At 42.9% G+C, this 20372-nt stretch overlaps 1 protein-coding gene across 1 annotated transcript in view; it reads left to right on the top strand.

Annotated features, from left to right (window-relative positions):
- Positions 1 to 20372, top strand: part of PPP1CC (protein phosphatase 1 catalytic subunit gamma) — a 45146-nt gene that overhangs the window by 5335 nt on the left and 19439 nt on the right. Inside the window, exon 2 of the mRNA XM_075834777.1 lies at positions 18523 to 18654. Coding sequence (XP_075690892.1) covers positions 18523 to 18654 — 132 coding nt within the window. The remainder of the gene's footprint in view (positions 1 to 18522; positions 18655 to 20372) is intronic.

Here is a 20372-nt window from a genome sequence, read left to right as displayed (position 1 = left end):
TTATCAGGCATTTGATGGATCCAGCACTCATGTTGTTTTTCTTATTTTGTTCCTCTGACAGAGCAGAATTACGGAATTGCCAACGCAGGTGTGAACTTAGACACCAAAATTCTTATGTAACAGTGCGACCTTTTCACGGTGTGTTGGCATATGTACCCTAGTATAGGTACTTGGAGGTATAAGGTCCCCCTGTGTGCAAACAGTGTCACATGATCTGTCACATGATCTGTCACATGATCTGTCACATGATCTGTCACATGATCTGTCACATGATCTGTCACATGATCTGTCACATGATCTGTCACATGATCTGTCACATGATCTGTCACATGATCTGTCACATGATCTGTCACATGATCTGTCACATGATCTGTCACATGATCTCATTATGAATACACCTGGCCTTAAAGTGAAGTGTATGATCCACGATCTTTTAGAGTAGGCAACTGGCTGAAGGTTCATGTGACTTCAGAACGAGGATGTGCTTTCCTGTTCTGCACTTTGGTAGGCTGTTTAGTCGATACAATAAGGCTAGGGCTACACCAACTGTGTTGCGCTGGCTGTATCATGTTAACAGTGAATGTGGCCCTGTTGTCGACTGCGCTATTTATTCCGTTAAAAAATCTGAAACCTTACGGAACAGACAAACAGAAGCCATTAGCAATGGAAGAATTATCATTGAAATCAATGGCAATGCAAACGGAAGCTATGGTTTCCGTTTGCCTTTCCGTTGGAGGAATCCATCAACGGAAAGGTCTGATGGAAACCGAACGCTGATTCGAACACACCCTAAAACCCACGTTTCTCCCTACAAAATGCTAAATGTAATTGCTATCGCCGTGTCTGTAACGACCTTAACTATAAAACTATTACACTATTTAACCCGCAACGTGAACACTGTGAAAGACCGAATTAAAACCAATGCCAGACTTGTGGTTTTCTGTTTATCCTGCCTTCCAAATAATGCATTAACTGGTTCCCGACCGCTGGCTGTATATTTACGGCCTGCGGTCAGGGTCCTTAAAACCCGAGCCATAGACTTTTTACGGCTCGGGTTTTAACTTGCTGCCCGCGCGATCGGGCAGCTGAATGTCGGGTCTCCGGCTGTCAGTGACTGCCGGGGACCCTGAGGAGAGTATTGAAGCAGCTTTCACTGCTTCTGTCTTCTCTGATTACTTGTACACAGCGCTCAATGAACGCTGTGTATAGGAATAGAGACAGCAGCAGCGGCGCTGTCTCTATTCCTCCCGGTGATCATGTGACAGGTCACATGATCGCCGGGTCCCGTTAGTGACAGACTGCTGCTGGGTCTTACAAGACCCAGCACAGCCCTATTAGTGACAATCGTCACTATGAGAGGGCTGATTTCCCCTGTAACTGGGGCTGCTGTGCAGCTCCAGTTACAGTGGAAAAGATGGTGTAAAAGAAAAAATATATATAAAGTTCCCCAAAGGTCTTTTTTGACCTTTGGGGGACAGACCATAGTAATAAAAAAATAATAAAGTAAAGTGCAAAAAAAAATTAAATAATAAATACACATAAAATACCCACCCCAAAAAAAACATGTTCCCCCCGCCAATCATTGTTGTAACGCTAGCGCTGACCCAATTACCCTAATATAGACATGTAATATATAAAAATTTACGGTAGACAATGACGATCACAAATAAAAGGTCTATTTTAGGTTAAAACTATGTTATTACCCCAAAAAAATAGCTGAAACGTAAAAAAGCTTATTTTTTTACTATTATTTTCAAACTTTATGAATAAAAATTCTAAAATCGCAAAAAAGGTGTGTATAAAAACTGAAACCTGCATTGCCTACGGAAAAAACGTCGCAAAAATCACGTCGTTAGCCCAACAAATACAAACGTTCTAGCCATTTAACTAACAAGTGCTAAAAATGGCTAAACGGTGTCTGGTCCTGAAGGCGCAAAATAGCCCGGTCCTGAACTGGTTAAAAAGCAACCTAAAAGCTGTATGTACACAAAATTGTACCAATAAAATCTACAAGTCGTCCTGCAAAAAAAAAAAAAAAGCCTTCATATAGCTACATCTGCAGAAAAAAAAGTTGTTCTAAGTTAAATGGCGACACAAAAGCGTCTTTATTGTGCAAAAGTAGTAAAGCATAAAAAAAAACCTGCTTGGTATCACCACCTGGTAAACGGCGTCATTTTAAGGGCAGATACACACGAACGTTGCGTTTTTGCACGCGCAAAAACCATTTGACAACTGCGTGTGTCATCCGTGTCTGATGCGCGGCTGCGTGATTTTCGCGCAGCCGCCATCATAGAGATGAGGCTAGTCGACGCCAGTCACTGTCCAAGGTGCTGAAAGAGCTAGCTCTTTCAGCATCCTCGACAGTGAATGCCGAACACAATATCGAAAAACCTGTTGAAAAAAAAGAAAAGGTTCGTACTTACCGAGAACTTCCCGGCCGTTGCCTTGGTGACGCGCCTCTCGACATCGGGCCCCACCTCCCTGGATGACGCGCCAGTCCATGTGACCGCTGCAGCCTGTGCTTGGCCTGTGATTGGCTGGAGCTTTCACTTGGACTGAATTGTCATCCCGGGAGGTCAGACTGGAGGAAGACGCCGGGAGTTATTGGTAAGTCAGAACTTCGTTTTTTTTTTCTACAGGTTCATGTATATTGGGATTGGAAGTCACTGTCCATGGTGCTGAAACAGTTTAACTCTTTCAGCACCATGGACAGTGACTATCTCCTGACGTAGCGTACCAATAATTTTTTTGCCGGGTTCGGCCAAAACGAGTTCGGCCGAACCCGGTGAAGTTCGGTTCGCTTGTCCGGCTTCGCTCATCGCAAAGACACTCCGTTTGGATGTTCGGAATCAGAAAAGCACGTGGTGCTTTTCTGTTTACATTCATCCTTTTGACAGCTGGTGCGCTGTTTCAGTCGGTTCGCAGGGAAGTGCTTCCGTGCAACCTGCGTGGTTTTCACGCACCCATTGACTTCAATGGGTGCGTGATGCGCGAAATACTCAGTTATTGAACCTGTCGCGCTTTTTGCGCAGCAGACAAACGCTGCGCAAAAAGCACGGACTGTCTGTACTGCCCCATAGACTTGTATTGGTCTGTGCGTGCCGCGTGAAAACCACGCGGCCCGCACGGACCGAATACACGCTCGTGTGAATCCCCCCTAAGACTCAAAGAAATATGGTGACGTTTCAGGTTTGTTTGTTTTTTTCCATTGCCCTCTAAAACTTAATGTACTATATGTACAGAAAATGGTGCCACTGAAAAAAATATTAAAGCTTTTCCTTAAAAAAAATAAGTCCTCATACAGCGATGTTGATGGAATAATAAAGTTAACACTTTGAATGTGACTATGGAAAACGAAAAAAAAAAATGCTTGAAATAGGCTGATCACTAAATTGGTTTGGCCAGATTTTTTAACCCCTTAATGACCAGCCTATTTTGGACCTTAAAGGAACAGTGTCACCACAATTTTTTTTTTTAATATGTTAAAGATGTTAGTGCTTTATTAAAAACGTTTGGATTAATTTGTGTTTGTGTGTTACTTTTTTTATTTTTACACTTTTTCTTCCCTATGGGGGCTGCCATTTTTTTTCCCATTTCTGTATGTGTCGATTAACGACACATACAGACATGGAATACGGCAGCTCCAGTCCCATAGGGACTGCGAACGGGGCCCGTTCCATCCACTATCATGAACGGCGCATGCGCCGCTCCCACACAGTTCAATTTGAAATGCGCGCCGTCCGGCGCCATTTTCCTGTGGACCGGAAGTCGCGGCCGGACAGTAATATTACTACTTCCGGTCGCGGCTTCCGGACTTGTGCACATGCAGCAGCGGCAGCAGGCGGAACGGATGGACCGGAGGGAGCGGCGGCGACTGGAGCAGGTAAGGGATTTCTATGTATGTTTGTGTTTCAGTGTGTTTATTACTGTATGTAAACCTACTACACTGTGTGTTAGCTCAAAAAATGGCAACACACAGTGTAGGAGGTTAGACCGTTCAAACCCCTCGTTTCTCCCGGCACTAGCCAGGATAAAGGAGGGGGGGATTCTGAGAGCTCACTAGAGCGAGGGATTTTTACCCAATTTTGCAGCATAAAGCGTGGTTGCTTTACCACATGCAATGCTGCAATTTTGGGAATGGCTCCATCTAGTGACCAGCAATGGAAAATATTATAAATTAGAATCCAATTGAATCCAATTTATATTTTCTGACTCGTGAAAAAAAATAAAAAAATTAGAACAATGTTTAATCACCTACACAAATTGTTTAACCTAAAAAAAAAAAACATGTTTTGCTGGCAACACATTCCCTTTAATGACCAAGCTATTTTTTACGTTTTTCAATCGTCGCATTCCAAGAGCTATAACCTTTTTATTTTTGCGTCGACATAGCTGTATAAGGTCTTGTTTTTTTGCGGGACAAGTTGTATTTTTTAATAGCACCATTTTTAGGTACATATTTATTGATTAACTTTTATTAACTTTTTTTGGGGGGGAATAGAAAAAAATCTGAAATTTCACCCCTCTTTTTTGCGTCCTAAATCTACGCCGTTTACCGTGTGGTATAATAACACTAACTTTATTCAGCGGGTTGTTACGATTGCAACGATACCAAATTTGTATAGTTTTTGTATGTTTTACTACTTTTACACAGTAAAAACACTTTTTTTTCAAAAGTATTTATTTTTGTGTCTCCATATTTGAAGAGCCGTAACGTTTTTATTTTTTTGCCGATGCGGTTGTATGAGGGCTTTTTTTTTGCGGGACGACTTGTAGTTTTTATTGGTCACTTTATCACATTTTTTTTAAGTCAGTATTCACAGAAAACAGCAATTTTTCCATAGTTTTTTATTCCATTTTTTACGCTGTTCACCGTGCGGGTTAAATAATGTAATAGATTTATAGTCGGGGTCGTTACGGACGCAGCGATACCAAATATGTGTAACTTTTTAACTTTATTTTGTTTTTTTAATAGTAAAGCATTTTGTAAGGGGAAAAGCTGTTTTTCATTTTTTTTTTTCACATTTTTTTTTTAAATTAACTTTATTAAACTTTTTTTTCACTTTTTTTACTAGTCCCTCTAGGGGACTATAATATGCGATTCTGCGATCGCATTTATAATACACTGCAATACTTTTGTATTGCAGTGTATTACTGCCTGGCCGTTTAACACGGACAGGCATCTGCTAGGTCATGCCTGCGGCATGATCTAGCAGGCATTCACTCCAGGCAGACCTGGGGGCCTTTATTAGATCCCCGGCTGCCATTAGAGACACAGACACTCGGCGATCGTATCGCCGGGTGTCGGTGGGGGAGAGAGGGAGCTCCCTCCCTCTCTGCAAAACCACTCAGATGCGGTGCTCGCTATTGAGCACCGCATCTGAGGGGTTAAACGTGTGAGATCGATACTTGTATCGATCTCACATGGCAGAGCAGGGACGCTCCCAGCCCTCAGCTGCCTCTGGCAGCTAAGAGCAGGGAGATTTGACATCTCCCTGCTCTGTAAACTTATTCGGATGCCGCGACGTAAAAAGTTTATGGCATCGGAATAAGGCCAGTTAGTGACCGACGTAGAAACACGATGGGCCGGTCACTAACTGGTTAAGGGTACAAACACTAACGATATTTTGATGCGTCGTGTAACCCTATACTGAACCATGCTGCGGGTTTTCCATTTTGATTTTGATGCCTTGCACCCTCAAACGGGTCAATACCGTTAATGCATGTGTTAAGATGCTAAGCTGTGCGGCTGCACAGCTTAGTATTGTAACACATTATTTTTGTCAGTATAATACAGCCATTGCCCCGCTCCTGATAACGTGTGTGTGTGTGTCAAGATGTGATGCGGCCGGCACTGCACTAATGAGCGGCACCGGCCCTGAGGACAGGGAACATGGCAGGCGCACTGCAAAGTACCCCCATGTTCTGTCTTCAGTCCCAGCACTGCTGCTCATCACATGCTGTCCGCGTGGGCATAAGCATGTGCGATGTCAGGAGCGGGGCAATGGCTGTTTTACACAGCTGCAGCCCTTCTCTAACGGCGGACATCAGAGAAACCTCTTCGCTGCTATTCACTTAGGGGGATACCCCCATTGATCGCTTCACAGGGAACCCCTGTGACTATCAAAGGACATACTATATATGGGCAGACAGCCCAGGGTAAATGAGAAACTTGATGGGTTTAATGTTCACACAGTTTTTTTTTCAGGAGGAATTTCTGCCTCAAAATTCCGTTTGGAAGTTTGAGGCAGATTTCCCTCTCCCTGCACTCCGATTTTCGCTGCGTTTTTCGCTCGTGGCATTGAGCGCCGCGGGCATAAAACACCGCAAAATACGCTTTCCCTGCCTCCCATTGAAGTCAATGGGAGGTCAGAGGCGTAAACGCACGAAGATAGGGCATGTCGCTTCTTTTTCCCACGTGGTGGTTTTACCGCTCGCGGGAGAAAGACGCCTCCGCCTCCCATTGAATACAATGGGAGGCATTTTCTGGCCGTTTCCGCGTCAAAACTCATTAAAAAAAACCTGTGTGAACTTAGCCTTAAAGAGGCTCTGTCACCAGATTTTGCAACCCCTATCTGCTATTGCAGCAGATAGGCGCTGCAATGTAGATTACAGTAACGTTTTTATTTTTTAAAAAACGAGCATTTTTGGCCAAGTTATGACCATTTTTGTAGTTATGCAAATGAGGCTTGCAAAAGTCCAAGTGGGTGTGTTTAAAAGTAAAAGTCCAAGTGGGCGTGTATTAGGTGCGTACATCGGGGCGTTTTTAATACTTTTTCTAGCTGGGCGCTCTGATGAGAAGTATCATCCACTTCTCTTCAGAACGCCCAGCTTCTGGCAGTGCAGACACAGCCGTGTTCTCGAGAGATCACGCTGTGTGGTCACTCACAGGTGCTGCATCGTGTCAGACGAGCGAGGACACCGGCACCAGAGGCTACAGTTGATGCTGCTGCAGAATCAACTGTAGCCTCTGGTGCCGGTGTGGCCGACACGATGCAGGACCTGTGAGTGACGACACAGCGTGATCTCTGGAGAACACGGCTGTGTCTGCACTGCCAGAAGCTGGGCGTTGTGAAGAGAAGTGGATGATACTTCTCATCAGAGCGCCCAGCTAGAAAAAGTATTAAAAACGCCCCGATGTACGCACCTAATACACGCCCACTTGGACTTTTACTTTTAAACACACCCACTTGGACTTTTGCAAGCCTCATTTGCATAACTACAAAAATGGTCATAACTTGGCCAAAAATGCTCGTTTTTTAAAAATAAAAACGTTACTGTAATCTACATTGCAGCGCCTATCTGCTGCAATAGCAGATAGGGGTTGCAAAATCTGGTGGCAGAGCCTCTTTAAAGTGAGGCAAATGGAGGTTTAAAATGAATCACACCACGTGCCTCACGTCAGAAAATGGAAGGATTTTTTTTTTTATTGGCAAACTATCGGTTTTGTATCGAGATACTACTCAAAGTATTGGTATCGAAGTCCAAATTCTGTTATCTTGACAACCCTAGTTTAGTAGCAGCAGTGTGGATGACATTTGAACAAATCTCATCCACATACAGTGGACATAATCAGCCTAAAAATGTTAAAAAAATTTACCTGCACTGCAGTTTTTTTTTAGTTTTTTTTTAACATGCTGTATGTCCGTTTATGTTGCGGAATTGCTGCTCTTCTGTTGTGGGTTTTCCTTATTGAATTCAATGGGGAGGTAAAACCCGCAACGAAGAGCCATGTGTTTCGACTTGCGGCGGAAACGATGCGATTCCGCCACAAATCGCAAATTTCAATTTAATAAAAATAAATTATATGTAACCCCTGGCCATAGCGGCACGATCCTCTTCTGAACGTAGCCTGGTATCCTGGGATGACTTCATCTCGTGACTGCTGCAGTCAATCAAAGGTCACATAGACTACATCATCATTCCATGAGGCTGGGCCGTGCGTCGCCATGACAGCGCCGGGCGGTAAATATAAACTTTTTCCTGCAGTAATTGGCAATTAACCCCTTCGATGCGGAGGTCGATTGCAATCGCCGCATTGAAGAGGTTTAGAGCAGTTCGGCAGCCCCCACATGCATTTGCGGGGGCTGGCGATCCTTGTCACGGCAGCCTATGCCATGCACAGAATCATATGAGTACCAGCTGGAGGCTGGTTCTCATAGGCTTCCTGTCAGTGACTGTCACGTCACAATGACCATTAGGGTATGTGCACACGATAACTGCAATTACGTCTGAAAATACGGAGCTGTTTTCGAGGGAAAACAGCCCCTGATTTTCAGACTTATTTGAGCAACTCGCGTTCTTCTGAGTTTTTTACGTCCGTTTTTGGAGCTGTTTTCATTGGAGTCTATGAGAAAACTGCTCCAAAAACGTCCAAAGAAGTGTCCTGTACTTCTTTGACGAGGCAGTCATTTTACGCGTCGTCGTTTGACAGCTGTCAAACGACGACGCGTAAATTACAGGTCGTCTGCACAGTACGTCGGCAAATCCATTCAAATGAATGGGCAGATGTTTGCCGACGTATTGGAGCCCTTATTTTCAGGCGTAAATTGAGGCATAATACGCCTCGATTACGCCTGGAAATAGGTCGTGTGAACCCAGCCTTAGAATACATTACACTACGTAGGTAGTGTAATGTGTTCTAGCAGCAAAAAAAAAAAAAAGTGTAAAAATAAGTTGTTACATAAACAAACACTGTTTTTTTTTTTTTCCTATAATAAGGCTGGATTCACATGAGGTAATTACGTCCGGGCTCCTAGCATCATAGTTATGTACGATTCTAGGAGTCCCTGTCTCGCTGCCGGACAACTGTCCCGTACTGAAAACATGATTACAGTACGGGACAGTTGTCCGGCAGCGAGGCAGGGACTACTAGCGTCGTACATAACTATGATGCTAGGAGCCCGGCTCCCTGCACTGTGTTCGGTCCGGGACTTGCGGCTGAAATACGGCCGTCAATTACGGACGTAATGACCTCGTGTGAATCCAGCCTTAGTCTTTAACCCCTTCAGGACCCAGCCTGTTTTGGCCTTCAGGACACAGACGATTTATTTTTATTTTTTTTTCAAATCTGACGTGTTACTTTATGTGGTAATAATGTTGGATTGCTTTTACCTATCCAAGCGATTCTGAGATTGTTTTCTCGTGACATGTTATATGTACTTTGTTAGTGAAAACATTTTGTCGATAATTTTGGTATTTATTTCTGAAAAACGCCACCATTTAGAAAAAATGTGCAAAAATTTGCATTTTTATAAATTTAACCCCTTAGTGACTAGCCCATTTTAAGCCCTAACGACCAAGCTATTTTATTCGTTTTTCTATAGTCACATTCAAAGAGCTATAACTTTTTATTTTTATTTTTTCGTCTACATAGCTGTATGAGGACTTGTTTTTTGCGGGATTAGTTGTACTTTTTAATAGCACCATTTTTGGGTACATATAATTTTATTAACTTTTTTTGGGGGGATTATAAAAAAAACCCTGAAATTCCACCATTGTTCTATGCGTTTTTAAATTGACGCTGTTCACTGTGCGGCGTAAATAACATGTTACCTTTATTCTATGGGTCGGTACGATTACGGCGATACCACATATGTAGAGGTTTATGTTTTACAACTTTTGCACAATAAAAACACTTTTGAACTAAAATTTTGTTTTTGCATCGTTGCTTTCCAAGAGCCATAACTCTTTTTTATTTTTCCATCAATGTAGTGATTTTTTTGGGCTTGTTTATTGCGGGACGAGAGGTAGTTTTGATTGGTACTGTTTTGGGGTGCATGGGACTTATTGATTCATTTTTATTATGACTTTTTTGAGGGGCGATGGAAAAAAAATGGCAATTTCGCCATTGTTTTTGCAGTTCTATTTTTACGGTGTTCACCTTGCGGTTTAAATTACATATTAACTTTATTAATTGAGTCATGACGGTCGCGGCGATACCATATATGTGTACTTTTATTTAATTTAATTTTTACATTTAAAATCACTTTTTATCGAAAAAAATGTTGTTTTTTTTACTGTAATTTTTATTCTTAATCTTTATTTCACATTGATGACTTATTTTATTAGTCCCACTAGGGGACTTTACTGTGCGATCTTCAGATCGCTGCTATAATGCTTTGGTATACTTCGTATACCAGAGCATTATTGCCTGTTTTTACAGCTTTCGCCGTGCGGTGAAAACGACAGCGATTTTTAAGTTTTTTACGGTGTTCACTGCAAGTTAAATGGTATATTGTAATAGTTCGGCCTTTTACGGACATAGCGAAACCAATTTTGTTTATTTTTTTACATTACTTTAGAATAAAAATGGGAAAAGGTTTTTGTTTTTTTTAACTTTAAACTATTTTTTTCTTTCTCACTACTAATAACTTTAAAGGGAATGTGTTGTTAGCAAAAAATGTATTTTTTTTTTTAGTTAAACAATTAGTGTGTAGGTGATTAAACATTGTTCTAATTTTTTTTATTTTTTTCACGAGTCAGGAAATATTATAAATTAGATTCTAATTTATAATATTTCCCAGCACTGGCCACTAGATGGAGCAATTCCCAAAGCTGCAGCATTGCATGTGGTAAAGCAACCACATTGCTTTATGCTGCAAAATTGGAAAAAAATCCCTCGCTCTAGTGAGCTCTCAGAATCCCCCCTCCTTTATCCTGGCTAGTGCCGGGAGAAACGAGGGGATTGAACGGTCAAACCTCCTACACTGTCGCCATTTTTTGAGCTAACACACAGTGTAGTAGGTTTACATACACTAGTAAACACACACTGAAACACGAACATACATAGAAATCACTTACCTGCTCCTGCCGCCGCCGCTCTCTCCGCTCCGTCTGCTGCCGCTGCTCCAAGTGCACAAGTCCGGAAGCCGCGACCGGAAGTAGTAATCTTACTGTCCGGCCGCGACTTCCGGTCTACAGGAAAATGGCGCCGGACGGCGCTCAGTTCAACTTGGACTGTGTGGGAGCGGCGCATGCGCCGTTCCCACACAGACGGCGTACACTATAGTGGATGGAACGGGCCCCGTTCGCATTCACTATGGGACTGTAAGCTGCCGTATTCCATGTCTGTATGTGTCGTTAATCGACACATACAGAAATGGAGTAAAAAATGGCAGCCCCCATAGGGAAAAAAAAGTGTAAAAATAAAAAAAAGTAAAACACAAACACACAAATATAAAAGACTAAAATCAAACTGATGTTAAAAAATTTTTTTTCGTGACACTGTTCCTTAAATTCTTCTACACATTTTATTAGTCCCCTTAGGGGACTTGTACCAGAGATCATTGGATCGCTGGTACAATATACTGCAATACTGTTGTTGTTTTTACAGGTTTCTGTAACCGCACGATCGCTGTTCCTGTCCGTTAGTCCTGGGAGTCAGCAGTAATACACAGCCGACACCTGCAGCGCATGGAGCGGGCTCAGCACGTGAGCCCGCTCCATACATCAACCCCCGTACCATGACGTGCTATTAAGTCATAGTGCGCAAAGGGGTTAATGCACAGTGGATGGTGTGAATATTGCCATTTTCCACTGATTTGCCATTTTAGTGCATAATATGTTGTGCCCAGTTTGTGCCACTGAAGACAAATGCCTCAAACGTTAAGCGGGTTCTCCCGGGTATGGCGATGCCATATATGTGGACGCAAACTGGTGTTTGGGCACGCTGCAAAGCTCAGAAGGGAGGGAGCGCCACTTTGCTTTTGGAGCGCAGATTTTGCTTGGTAGCTTTTCTGTTTTGGGTTTTGCTGGTATTTCAGTTTATATTGTGGGGCCATATGTTCTCCACACAGATTACATCAGGGCATAATAAGAGGGTATAATAATGCGGTAAATAAATAACAATTCATAGATGTGTGGCCGGTGTCGCACTGATAAATGGCGCCAGATCTTATCCGATTTTGGAACACTGCATATTTTGCATCGCCATATTCTGAGAGCCAGAGCTACTTTATTTTTTTTCTCCACTGGAGCTGTGTGAGGGCTTATTTGTTGCGGGACAATTCATTGGTACCATTTTGGGGTACATGCAATTTGATAATTTTTTTTTTATTTTTTTTAGCACCTTTTTTATTACATTTTTTTTGCAAGCCAGGTGACCAAAAACAAGCAATTCTTGCAATTGTTTTTTTAGTTTATTTTTTTGCGGAGTTCACCGTGCACTATATATGCCATTGTTACTTTACTCTGCGGGTCGGTACGATTACGGCGATACCATATGTATATAGGTTTTTTTTTTTATGTTTTGTGGCGTTTGCACAATAAAATCACTTTTTTATAAAATTAATTTATTTTCTGTCCCCATATTCTGAGAGCCGTAACTTTTTTTTTATTTTTCAGTCAAAAAAGCTGTGTAAGGGCTTGTTTTTTGCGGGAGGGGGTTGTAATTTTTATCGGTACTATTTTCGGGTACAGGTGACTTTTTGATCACTTTTTATTTTGGGAGGGGTGGTGACCAAAAAATAGCGATTCTGGTGTGTTTTTTTTTTTTTTCTTTCATTTATTTATTTTTTGGGGTGTTAATCGTGCGGGAAAAAATAACACTACAGTTTTATAGTTTGGGTCGTTACAAACGCGGTGATACCAGATGTGTACTTTTTTTTTAACGTGTTAATTTTTTTCCTATAATGAAAGTCTTAGGCCCCATGGGCACTGCCGGCCGCCGACTGCCACCCGTGTTTTCGGGCCGTGCTCCCATACAAAGTATGGGAGCACGGCCCGCAAAATGCCAAAGAACGGACATTTTCCATAATTTTCGAAACATTTCTACGGCACGGATACCCATCCGTAGCGCTACGGAAAGGTGTCCGCGTTCACTGAAAGTGAACGGGTCTGGTTTTGCGGTCCGCAAAAACTGAGGTTTTTTACGGTCATGTGCATGGGGCCTTATTATAGGAAAAAAAATGCAGTGTTTGTTTATATAATTGATAACACTTATTTTTACACTTTTTTTTTTAAAACATTTTTATAACTTTTTTTTTTTTTTAAACTTTTTCCACTTGTCCCACTAGGGGACATTTAGGGTATGTGCACACGCTAGCTTGCTTTTACGTCTGAAAAGACACTGTTTTCAGGAGAAAACAGCTGTGTCGTTTCAGACGTAAAAGCTCCTCGCACTATGCGAGGTTTCTTTGACGTTCGTAAATCTTGAGCTGCTCTTCATTGACTTCAATGAAGAACGGCTCAAATTACGTTGCAAAGAAGTGTCCTGCACTTCTTTGCCGAGGCAGTCCATTTACGTGTCGTCATTTGACAGCTGTCAAACGACGACACATAAATGACAGGTCGTCTGCACAGTACGTTGGCAAACCCATTCAAATGAATGGGCAGATGTTTGCCGACGTATTGGAGCCCTATTTTCAGACGTAAAACGAGGCATAATACGTCTGGTTTACGTCTGAAAATGGGTCATTTGAACCCAGCCTTAGACTTGCAGCTCTGATTGCTGCTGGAATACATTACAATACCTACGTAGTGTAATGCATTCCGACTGTCATTGTGACGTGACAGTCACACTGACTGGAAGCCTCGGAGGACCGGCCGGAGGCTGCTCCTCCGAGGCTTCCGTACACGGCAACCCGGAGGTCATTATCTGACCTCCGATTGCCACGACAAGCATCTGCAGCCCCCACAATCACTTCGTGGGGGCTGCCGATGTGCTTCAAACCCCTTAAATGTGGCGAACGCAATCTGTCGCTGCATTTATGGGGTTAATTGCCGAAATGAGCGGCGATGGTCTGCTGACCGGCAAGGCTGGAGTGTCAGCTGTCAGGGACAGCTGACCTCCCGGTTCCCGGACACTGTCCGTTAGGACAGTGTGCGCCGGGAACTACTCCGCAACTGTACGTCCTGAAGAGGTTAATTATAGGGGGAAAAAACTAACACGTTACAAACTAAGTGATACCAAATGTGTGTACTTTTTCTTAACGACCCCAACTATAAAATTGTAATATTATTTTTCTCGCACGGTGAACGCCGCAAAACAATAAAAAAATTTTTTTTTCGGTCACCACTCCTAAAATACACAATAGTAAGTGATCAAAAAGTTGCATGTACGCCAAAATGGTACCAATAAATACAACCAGTCCCGCAAAAAAACAAGCCCTTACACAGCTTTTTTGACTAAAAAATAAAAAAGTTCTGGTTTTCAGAATATGGTGACACAAAAAAAATTTTTTTAGAAAAAAGTGATTTTATTGCTGCAAAACGTAAAAAACCTATATACATATGGTATCTACGTAATCGTGCCGAGCCGCAGAATAAAGTAAAGTGGTAATTTATAGCCCAGGGTGAACGGCATAAAAAAAAGAAAAAACATTGTCAGAATTTATGGTTTTTGGTCACCTTGCTTGCCAAAAAATGGAATAAAAGTGATCAAAAAAATCGCATTTACCCCAAAATGGTACCAATGAAAAGTACAGATTGTCCTGCAACAAATAAGCCCTCACACAGCTCCGTTGAAGAAAAAATAAAAAATTTCTGGCTCTCAGATTATGGCGATGCGAAATGTGCAGAGTGTTCCAAAAGCGGATAAGCTTGGGCGCCATTTATCAGTGCGACACCGGCCACACATCTGTGGATTATTATTTATTTACCCATTATTATACCCTCTTATGCCCCTGATGTACTCCGCACAGATTACATATGCCACCACATTATAAACTGAAATACCAGCAAAACGCCAAAACAGAACTACTACCAAGCAAAATCTGCGCGCCAAATGCCGCTCCCTCCATTCTGAGCCCTACAGCGTGCCCAAAGAGCACTTTACGCCCACAGATCTGGCATCACCATACCCGGGAGAGCCCCGTTAATATTTTGAGGAATTTTTCTTCAGTGGCACAAACTGGGCAGAACATAGTGCACTAAATGGCATATCAGTGGAAAATTGTAGTTTTCACACTGCGCATTAGCCCCTTCGCGCACCACGACATAGCATGTTGTGGTGTGGGGGGTGATGTATGGAGTGGGCTCTCGAGCTGAGCCCATGACATACGCTGTGGGTGTCCGCTGTGTATTAGAGCTGACACCCAGGACTAACGGACAGGAACAGCTGTCACGCTTTTACAGGAGCCTGTAAAAATGACAGTCACCCTGGATAGTACCATGCACGGGAGCTAAAACGGGTTCACGGACCCGTCAAAAGCGGCCGTGAAAACGGTGACGTAAGTGTGCACGAGGCCTAACTAATTGACATTTTTTTTTTTTTAAGTCCCACCAGGGGACTTCATTATGGGATCTGTTGATCGCATATATAATGCTTTGGTATACTTGGTATACCAAAGCATTATTGCCTGGCAGTGTAAATCTGACAGGCAATCTGTTAGGTCATGCCTCCAGCATCGCCTAACAGGCATTTGCTGAAGACCGAACTGGGGGTCTTTGTTAGGCCCCCGGCTGTCATGGAAACCCGACGGCGACCTGCGATTTGTTTGCGGGGGTGCCGATCGGGTGACAAAGAACACATTAGATGCCGCTGTCACTATTGACCACGGCATTTAATGAGTTAAACTGCCGCAATCTGAGCGCGCTTCGATTCCGGCAGTTGCAGCTGGAGCCAGGCTGTGTATAACAGCCGCGCTCCTGCCGCTGATCGCGTGGGTACAGTGTCAGTACCCGCGCCATCACAGGACGGATATATCCGTCGTCCTGCGCGAACTAGCAGCTGCTGAGGACGGATATATCCATCCTTCGGAGTTCAGGAAAACAACCTAAAGAGTTAGGCCAGCCGCGTTGGCACACTTGTTAATTGGCTCGAGTGTCTCTCCAGCTGCGCTGTATGAGATTACATTGACTTCAATGTGCCATAGGCTTGAATACAGCAGAGTAAATTACCTCTAAATATTCCCCCATTCATTATCCATTTAGCAATTATGGATTACTTGTTTTCTGAGTATAGCTTGTTGATTCATTGTGACAGTAAATTTATTCTGAACAATGGGGGAATTTATTAACCCCTTAACGACATGCCACCTACGTGGCAGCCGTCAAGAGGAAACATGCCGTGGGCAGATCACTTTTATTCTGCCCTTTTAACCACTTAGAAGCTGCAGTCAATAGCGACCGTAGCATCTAAGCCGTTAGAAAGAGGGGGCGACCCCCTTTGACAGGCCATCGCCTGTGACTTGATTTGCACGGTATTGATTCCGTCAGAACGACGGAAACCTTGACCAACTGAGACAAACGGAAACCATTGGCACCGGATCCGTCACCATCAAAATCATTGGTTATGTAAAGGGAAACCTATGGCTTCCCGTTTGTGTCAGTCAGGGCTCCATTCTGACGGAAAGCTGAGTCGGAACGGAGCCCTGACGCAGATGTGAGCAAATCCTAATCCGTGGCATTCAGTTAACACTGTCCAAGTATCCAGCAGTTGAATAATGTTATTGAGGAGCAGAGTTCTAAAGTATCTCTACCTACAGCAGCATCTCAGTGTCTGTGTAGGAGCAGCTCCTCCATTCTTCTGCGTCTTGTGTGTGTCTCATGACTGACGCCTTGTTTAGTCATATTCAGTTAGCCTGTAGGTGTATTACACAGGTCTAATCTGTGGGCTATACCATTACATTTTTGGCAGTTTGTTTTTTAGCCAAATACAAGAGTGGACGTGAAATTAGATGCACTAGTCCTTTCTTTATACATTTTCTTCCTTCTGGATCCACTTCTGGCTTTGGTTTAAGAAAACAAACCAAAAACTGCATCAAAACTACATATGTTATGTCCTCCTTTCCAGAGTAAAAAGCCATTGATTTTTATCATTCAAATCTGGTTTTCTTTAGAGGCTCTGTCACCAGATTATAAGTGCCCTGTCTCCTACATAATATGATCGGCGCTGTAATGTAGATAAGTGTTTTTTATTTTGAAAAACTATCATTTTTGAGCAAGTTATGAAATTTTAGATATATGCTAATTAGTTTCTGAATGCCCAATTGGGCGTTTTTTTTTAGTTTTGACCAAGTGGGCGTTGTAAAGAGAAGTGTATGACGCTGACCTTTCGGCGTCATACACTTCTCTCCATTCATGGCCATCTGTACTCACAGCACAGCGAGATCTCGTGAGATCACGCTGTGCTGTCACTTACTCCCACACTATTCACTTTCAAGACACTTCGGTAAAGTTAGGCATCGCCTCCAGCCAGGATGCGAGGTCTATTCACACTCCCGACACTTTGGTAAAGTTTCTGTGGGACCTACTCACACAGCACAGCGTGATCTCGCGAGATTGTGCTGTGAGAGTAAGTCACACAGAAACTTTACCGACATGTCAGTAGTGTGAATATACATCGCACCCTGGCTGGAGGCGATGTCTATTCGCTTTCAAGACACTTCGGTAAAGTTAATGTGAGTAAGTGACAGCACAGCGTGATCTTGCGAGATCACGCTGTGCTGTGAGTACAGATGGCCATGAATGGAGAGAAGTGTATGATGCTGATTGGTGAGCGTCATACACGTCTCTTTACAATGCCCACTTGGTCAAAAGTTAAACGCCCACTTGTGCATTAAGAAACTAATTAGCATAAATCTAAAATTGTTCATAACTTGCTCAAAAATTATAGTTTTTCAAAATAAAAAACACTTCTCTACATTACAGCGCCGATCACATTATGTAGGAGAAAGGGCACTTCTAATCTGGTGACAGAGCCTCAACTCACAGCTGGTGATTTCTAGTCTATTGTACAGTTTTAGAACTTTATAAATACGTGCATATGTAGGCATAGCCTAATACGCTTATGCAGGCAGAAGAGAAGCTGTGTGCATAAAAGGTCTGTGTAAATGTCTGACTAGATAAGTAAAACAACCTGCAAGCAGTAATCCTACCTCTCAAACACCTTCCATAATCCTAAAGTGAAGGGACTTTGATAAACTGTACAGGCTCAGCTAAGGCTCTGTTCACATCTGCGTTGGGGTCACGTTCTGACGTTCCGTCTGAGGTTTCCGTCAGAACGAGAACCTGAGGACACAAACTCACACCGACTGAAACCAGAGATTTCCGTCTCCATCACCATTGATTTCAATGGGGACTGAGCCGGTGCCCCTGGTTTCAGTTTGCCTCTTTTGTGCACCGGACCTGTCGTTTTGCCGGAAGCAATAGTGTAGTCGACTACGTTATTGCTTCCTGCAAAACGACTGGTCCGGTGCACAAAAGAGGCAAACTGAAACCACAGGCACCGGTTCAGTCACCATTGAAATCAATGGTGATTGACACCGACTGAAACCAGAGATTTCCGTTTGTCTTCTCAGGGTCTCGTTCTGACGGAAACCTCCGTCAGAACGGGATCCCAACGCAGATGTGAACAGAGCCTAACTTAGCTTTGTTTAATTAAACTATAGAATTTATTTTAAAATCTGTAATGATCCTTTTTTGTCATTTTAAACTAGCAATTCAGCATGTTTATGGCCTCTACGGTTACCACCGTCACTCATGTACAGAGGCTTAGTTGATTTCATGATTACGCTTGACAGCAGAGAATACTTAAATGCTGATTTTATTTATTTTCTATATTTTTTTTTTCTTTTGTAGTAAGAGGATCAAAGCCTGGAAAAAATGTCCAGCTCCAAGAAAATGAAATCAGAGGGTTATGTTTAAAATCTCGAGAAATCTTCCTCAGTCAACCAATTTTGCTTGAACTTGAAGCGCCTCTTAAAATATGTGGTAAGTACAGGTTTCTTTTTACCCAGTATATTTTCAGTTGGTCTCTCGAGTTGTTCAAGACCATACTTGAGTCCAAGTGTGCAAGCTGCATTCTGTCTTATTAATCTGTATAGCTATAGGATTTTAGCTTCTGCACGGGTCAATTACATGGTCAATATAATACATTAACATGCAAAATTTAATTGAGCAGACCCATCCCCCAAACCTATACTCCAAAAGACTTGGGCTCAATGCACACAATGCTTATTACGTGCGGTTATGAGTGCAGCAAATCCGCAACGTAATACAGTACCAGCGTAGACAGTGAGATTCCAGGAACTCTCGTGTACACGCTGCCGTGTTTTCCGGGACGGAAATCTACCTGCGGTGCGTTTTTTAGAATTTGCAGTATGTCCGTTTATCTTGCGTTTTCCACTTGCGAATTGTATCTGCCTAGTGCTGTGGAAAATCGCATGAAAACGTGCCGAAAAACGCATCAAAACGTAAAAAACGCACATTTAGGTGCAGTATTTACCTGTGAATTTCCTGCGTATTGCTGCGGTTTGGTGTGTTTTCTGCATCAAAATACGCAACGTGTGCATGTAGCCTAAAGGTGCTTTTACATAGTCCAACGTGGGCCGTGAAAACAAGTGCCGATCGGTGATACAGCTAGTCAATCGGCGCTAGTCTGCTCCTTTTTCAAGGAGCTATGATCAGTGATGTATATCATTACTACGATTGTTCAACCCCCCCCCCATACATTTCCATCTTATCATAGCCACACATCTCCCTGTTTATGTAGGGAGATGTGCTGCTGACTAGCAATTTTATTGGCCACATAAATTAGCAGATCAGCTGAAGAACGAGCATTTGCATGGGGCAATGATCTGGAACCCTCGTTTGCCCAATTATTGGTAAAATGGGCTTTTACACACAGACTGTCCGGTTGTAGTGTGTCCTACACGGGCATTTAAAAATTCTGTCCGATATCGTTTAGCAACAGACCCTAATGTTTTTCTTTTTTTTTTGTTTCCTTAAAGAAGCACTCCACTTTAAAAAAATAAATAAATAATCATTTTATTGCACCCTCCATCTGAACATTGGTGTTTTAGTGGGGTACAGTGTGCAAAAATACTTACCGATTCCCGCATCTTGTCGTTTTCCGGGTCAAACGCCGCTCACATGATCTTCACTGGTCTGGAATCACTGCTTTTCAAACAACCGGAAGTCAGGCTTTCAATGCGAACCTATGGAGCCTTGTTCTGGCTCCCATAGGAATGTATTGAGAGCCTGAGTTCCGGTTTTCAAAAGCACAGTGACTCCAGTCAAGTCGGAGGGAAGATCACGGGAGCGGCGCTGGACCCGAAAAGGAGAAGATGCGGGAATCGGTAAGTATTTATGCATACAGCACCCCACTGAAATACCAATGTTCAGATGGAGGGTGCAATAAAAAAAATAGTGGAGTGCTTCTTTAATTTGTCAAATTGCAGTGTTGCAGGGACAACAGACATGGATAGGACTTTGTTTTTGTGGCAGACTTTTGAGCTATAGATTTATTTTCTAATCTATATTTATCAGCTGCTATCTGTATAAAAACTGAGTTTCCAGTTCTGTAGTGTAAGCAACGAAGCGATGCAGGGACACTCTTCCTGGAGGAGCGCTGAGTCGCTGTGTTGAAGGATCTGCGGCTGGAATTGGCAACCCAGCGTGATCTCGTTATTGAAGCTGAGATCATGCTC

Source organism: Rhinoderma darwinii, chromosome 1, assembly GCF_050947455.1.
Source record: "Rhinoderma darwinii isolate aRhiDar2 chromosome 1, aRhiDar2.hap1, whole genome shotgun sequence".
Taxonomy (NCBI): domain Eukaryota; kingdom Metazoa; phylum Chordata; class Amphibia; order Anura; family Rhinodermatidae; genus Rhinoderma; species Rhinoderma darwinii.
This window is presented reverse-complemented; position numbering and strand designations above follow the sequence as displayed.